Source organism: Gloeophyllum trabeum (genome assembly GCF_000344685.1).
Source record: "Gloeophyllum trabeum ATCC 11539 unplaced genomic scaffold GLOTRscaffold_00007, whole genome shotgun sequence".
Lineage (NCBI taxonomy): Eukaryota > Fungi > Basidiomycota > Agaricomycetes > Gloeophyllales > Gloeophyllaceae > Gloeophyllum > Gloeophyllum trabeum.
This window is the reverse complement of record NW_006920416.1, coordinates 95,718-100,951: the sequence shown is the minus strand read 5'-3', so window position 1 is coordinate 100,951 and position 5,234 is coordinate 95,718. Positions and strand designations below refer to the sequence as shown.

Below are 5,234 nucleotides of genomic sequence, written 5' to 3'. Positions count from 1 at the left end.
GCAAGTCACACGACACCGCGAGAGTGGATGACATATCGCACGGCGAATACCTTGTCCAATATGGTGGACGGTTAAGGTTTGGGTTAGGGTTCCGTTAGGGTTCGGGTTAGGCTACCACCACCAACGGTTTAGAACGTTAATCAGAGCTTCCACGATTAAGTGGAGAGTGCTTACGTTAGGGTTAGGGTCCGGGTTAGGGTAAGGGTTCTAACCATGCGGTCGATGAGCCGCCTGTTCGTGTACAGAACGTAAGACTTACAGGGTTTCCTTGAGTCCATCGATATTTATTATCACCACAGAGTGAGATGACTATACTTCGAGAATGTAGACTGGGTCAATGCCCCATCTGCAAAGACCAGGTCAACAACTGTGCTCAGAGAACCGAGGCCTTACGACCAAACGTAAGCCACCGGATTGCCTTAGGCTGACAGAGCCGGGTTGCTGAGTAGGTCCTGATCTACTTAACCACCTAGTCGCACCGAAGTGGCCAGGGGGTGCTTATATCCTGCGGCTACCTATACGAAAGCCGGCCCGCGGCTCAGCACAGTAAACACACGCGATCACAGGTTTCATACCATTGTTCGAACACGATTCAGGAGCGACAATCGCCATCCTAATCAAAGCGTCCGAGGTAAAGACGATCAGTCTCAGGGTCTCGAGTAGGGCCGCGAAAATTACCTTGCTCAATGCGGTACCGATCAAACGCGTTCATTCCGCGTAATCGTTCATCCTCATCGGCAGGTTGATTTCCTTGAGCTGAGGTACCCTCGCCAGCATCCATACGGATGTCGTCGATTCTTGGTAGTACATTTTGTACTACAGGTACCTCGCGGTCCATCTGCTTCAACACAATCTTTTTCCAAAGAGTTGTTAAGTCAAAGAGGTTCTTCGTCCTCTTACGAGAGACGATGACTCTTCTGTCTAGAAATTGGGGGGCTATCCTCCGCAAATCCACAAACTCGATTGGGACTAAGGCTTCAGAGATCGTACCACCTCCAACCGCAGTCAGAGGCGCACTCTCAATGTCCCCATAGTCTTCGTGCTTGGGCGCGGCAAAGTCGGGATCGAACTGCAAGGAATCGGCACGCCTGTACCATTCCTTGAGATAGCCTAGGATTGTGTCTCCTAGCTCTGTGGCGTTGAAGTAATTCCATGCCGGGTTAAAAACTGACTTAAGTACGAGGACCTCTCCTTCAAGGGCTGTGTCCTCCGGCGTTTTTACACGAAGCCGGTCTTTCCAACGGTCGACGGCATGTTTCTTAAGCCAGTTCATGACCAGGTCCTCAGGATAACCACGCGTTATATACAGGGATACCAAGTCCTGCAACGCTTTCCCATACAGCTCCGGAGAGCTGCTCAAGGTGGCTAAACGAGACATCTCGCCAATGAACGTACCGCGTTTGACGTCCAAAGGATGATTCGAGATCCATGGAACACGTTCAAGGTGGTTCCGCGGCTTGCGATATGGCATATGTTGAAGTCGATTAGACTCGTCCAGGAAAATCAACATGTCCAGAAAGACGCAAGACTGGGATGACGCGGACCACTCAATCCTACAGTTATCAAATTTAACTTTATTTCCATGTGCTATCGCCTCCTGCTCAGAGTTGGCGTAACACAAGTAGAAAATATCATCGATATAACGGCCGTAATAAGGGACATCAGGGTCGTCCAGGATACCACTTTTCCTCTCGTAATTCCATCCGAAGAGGTTCGCCAAGTCTGGCGAGTCGCTGACACCCATTGCGACACCACCAGCTTGACGGTATATTTGATCCTGAAACCGTAGGATAAGATCGCTGTTGCCTAAGTTAAGGCATTCTCGGAAGAACTCAAAATACCGCTTGGTACACTCGGGATGGCCTATAAAATTCCCGTCAGGTCCACGCTTAGGTAAATAATCCGAAGGAGGAATCATACCCCCACAGTAATGCTCTACAAACATCTCGAGAACGATACCGAGACACTTGCCAAGTGGAATGTTGGGGTAGAATGCCACGACGTCCCCTGTTACCAGATAGAGACGTCGTTTCGGGTTGAGTTTGGGAGCGATCTCACTCAATTTTATTGCCAAGTCTTTGGTTCCTCGAATGAGGCATGGCACCGAATCTAATATCGGTTTGAGTTTTTTAGAGACAAATTTGGCAGCCGGATTTTGTATCGCACTATGACAAGGTACAATTGGCCGCATTTTAACCGGCTCCTTATGTATTTTGGGGATACCGTAAAATTCGGGGATAGTGCCCATGAGCGTTTTAAGGCTCGTGGGGACACGCTTCCATTCAGGAATTTCGTGCCGATAGCCAAGAGCATATCCGAAATACTCGGCTAACTGCCTTGCTTCGATTAAGTTGGGAATAGAAAACATTCCGTCACATAATTCGAGCATTTTGTCTCGCTGCTTAAGCAGGATACGCCCAGCGTGGATGTCTGTAATTGGAATGTAATTATTCCGATCCGCTAGGAGGTCCTGTGATTTTTCAATGATCCACTCGCGTTTAGAGACCGCTAAACCGAGGTTCTTGTCAGTCATTGTAACGACATAGTCGTTCTTGACAAGGAACTCATGGAGTTCTTTAGAAGAGGGCCTAAACGCACGACGAAGGTCGTTGGTATCAGCCCACTCCCGCTCTGTCGGGCACTTGGCGATCGATTCGTTTACGAAGCGCCTGCCTCGACTTATGGCTTCTTCCATGAATGACGGTAACTTAGGAGGTTGTTTTTCTTCTTTTTCTTTCGCTACCTCGTAGTCTGGATCATAAAAATCTGGCTTTCCATTCGTCTCACAGAGAAAAAATACTCTCCACCGGAAGCGTCGTTCAAAGTCGTTCCAGGCGGTCGTAAAGAGTGAGCTTCGGAGCGGTTGAAAGAGTAAGTACCGCAAGCCGAGTGAAAGCTGCATAGCTATTTCAGGGGGCACAACTACGCCCGGTGACAGATGTATATGCGCTGCGAATCGGTTTTCACTCAAACGTGCAAGAGGGGTATTCGCAAGTATACATTGTGCTGCCAGCGGAAAGGGGACATCTAATAGTACATCCGGAATAGCACCAGGTCCATTACAAACAAATCGTAACTGTCCGACAAGGTAAACTAATTCTTTTTGCCTTTGCCTTTCCCTTTCCCCTTCGGAGGTCGACCGCCCGTACTCATACGAGCGCTCTTCTTCTGCCTCTTGGCGGCGTTCTTGACGACGTCCACGCGAGCTTGACGGGACGGCAGGGGAACGACTCGCTTCCCGTCTTGGACGGGGAGGCCAGACTTCTTGTTGGGCGCCTTGCCCTTCTTCGAGGAGGATCCGGATCCTAGAAGAAATGAAGTGGTTAGATGATTCTGCAGACGAGCCATCAAACCCTCCACCTTGTGAGTTAGCAAGGCGCTTGTCGATCTTCTTTTGGAGGGCGGAAAACCGAGAGTCGATCATCGACTGTACGGAGGCGGAGGGTGAAATCGACTTGACAGCGTCCTGCACTGCCTTGGTCCCATCGCCGTCGACGTGCATGGCGTCGACCCGCTTGTGTAGCTCCTTTTTCTTCTTTTCCTTCTCTGCCTTGAGAGAGGACCGCGTCTGGACGAGGATGCGGATACGGTGAGCGTACACGGTGAGGTCGTGGAGAACGTCTTCGTAGATCTTCTTCGCGACCGGGTTGAGCGTCCAGGTTTGCACTATCGCCCCCTGTTCATTGGACGTGAAAACAGGGGACTGCGAGGCCTTTTCGATGACCTCGGTCCAGTGCCTCTTGACGAGCGGAGAGAGCTTGTCGAAGAGTCCTTGGGCGCTAAGCGCCTCCGCTTGGAACTTCAGTTCGTCGCCAACGATCCGAAGCTGTGCATCGAACTCCTCCACCTTGAAAGCGTGGTGGCGGCGATCGATGAGTTTGAGGGCGTTGTACCGCTCCTCATCCCCCGCCTTAGGAACATGTCCTTCGGGCGGCACAGGTTGCTGCATGATGGCAGCAGCGAACTCCTTCGAGGCCTGATAGGTTGCCACCTTCAGACCTGCGATGTGCGGAGGGAACTTACCGTCCTTCTTGAGCGTGTCCCAACGCTCACGTTTGGCCAAGTTGGCCTGGTACTTCTCCTCGAGGCTGGCAACCTCAAGGAGAGGTCCACGAAGGACGGAGCGATAGACGCCGGGGATGGCGTTTATCACTTCCTCCACGGTCGTCGCACAGTATAGCACCGCGTGACGAGCCGCCGCCTCTCGTTCTCCGAGAGGCGCTAGGGAGTTTTGGGGGTGGACGTCGTCCACCTCCATCGCACCAGGCCCGGCTGGTTGGCCGAGCGTGGCGGATATGCCCTGCACGTATACGGCAGAGGCGGGGGACACAGCCCGGGAGAAAAGTGTGCTGTTAGCGGACATAGCGGAGGAGGGCTAAATGGACGCAGCGGGGACTTTGGTTGGAGCAGAGTTTCCGACGATAGATTTAGGGTTAGGGAGGCACTCGACGACGAGCGCAGCGAGTCGGAGAGTGACTAGAGTTAGCGAAACTAGCAGACAACGGGCTAGTTCTCTGGGGAACTAAGCCTCTACCCGTTTCGCATTTTATGCTCTTCAGGTCTGCGTAGTATTTTGAAATTTGACGGGCCGCTAAGTCAGTGTGCACGACTAAGCGGAAGTACTTCCCGTAGCTCCGAGCCGATGCCGTCGGCTGCCGAGCAGCCGAGGAACAAAGGCCCTACCTTTCAGGGACATTTCAAATTACGGAGAAACTTTACCTCTGTAATTCTTCGAAAGGGATTGGTTGTTCTAAATAAAACCTTGTACGCGTCAGCGATACTGTACGAACGGCATACCGGCACGGTTAAGTTCCGGGTTCATGTGATATCGGCTTGCCATGCCGACTCCGAGGTTTCCCCTTGCCGGGAACCACATGATGATGCCGCCAAAGTATTCTTTGATTGATGATGTCACCCGCCCCGCGAACCACGGAGTCAGCAATAGCCGATCAGAAAGGTTACCAACCTCCCAATTAAGGAAGGCCACGGCCCGCACACCACGCGAGCTTGTGTTCGGTTTTATCCGACCGGCCACGGCAGTCTCCGCAGCCACGTGGGGTGGACTCCCACGAGTCACGTGACCATTGCAACGAAACCAGGAAGGAGTTGGGTTAGGGTTAGGGTTAGGGTTAGGGTTAGGTTAGGGTTAGGTTAGGGTTAGGGTTAGGGTTAGGGTTAGGGTTAGGGTTAGGGTTAGGGTTAGGGTTAGGGTTAGGGTTAGGGTTAGGGTTAGG

General features: G+C 52.0%; 1 protein-coding gene across 1 annotated transcript; it reads right to left on the bottom strand.

Annotated features, from left to right (window-relative positions):
- Window positions 1-3,093: 3,093 nt before the first annotated feature.
- Window positions 3,094-4,363, bottom strand: GLOTRDRAFT_129280 (uncharacterized protein; the record flags this gene model as incomplete). Its single annotated transcript, XM_007867970.1, has 2 exons — window positions 3,094-3,305; window positions 3,361-4,363. The coding sequence occupies 2 exons, from the start codon at window positions 4,361-4,363 to the stop codon at window positions 3,094-3,096; spliced, it is 1,215 nt and encodes a 404-aa protein (XP_007866161.1).
- Between the last annotated feature and the right edge of the window lie 871 nt (window positions 4,364-5,234).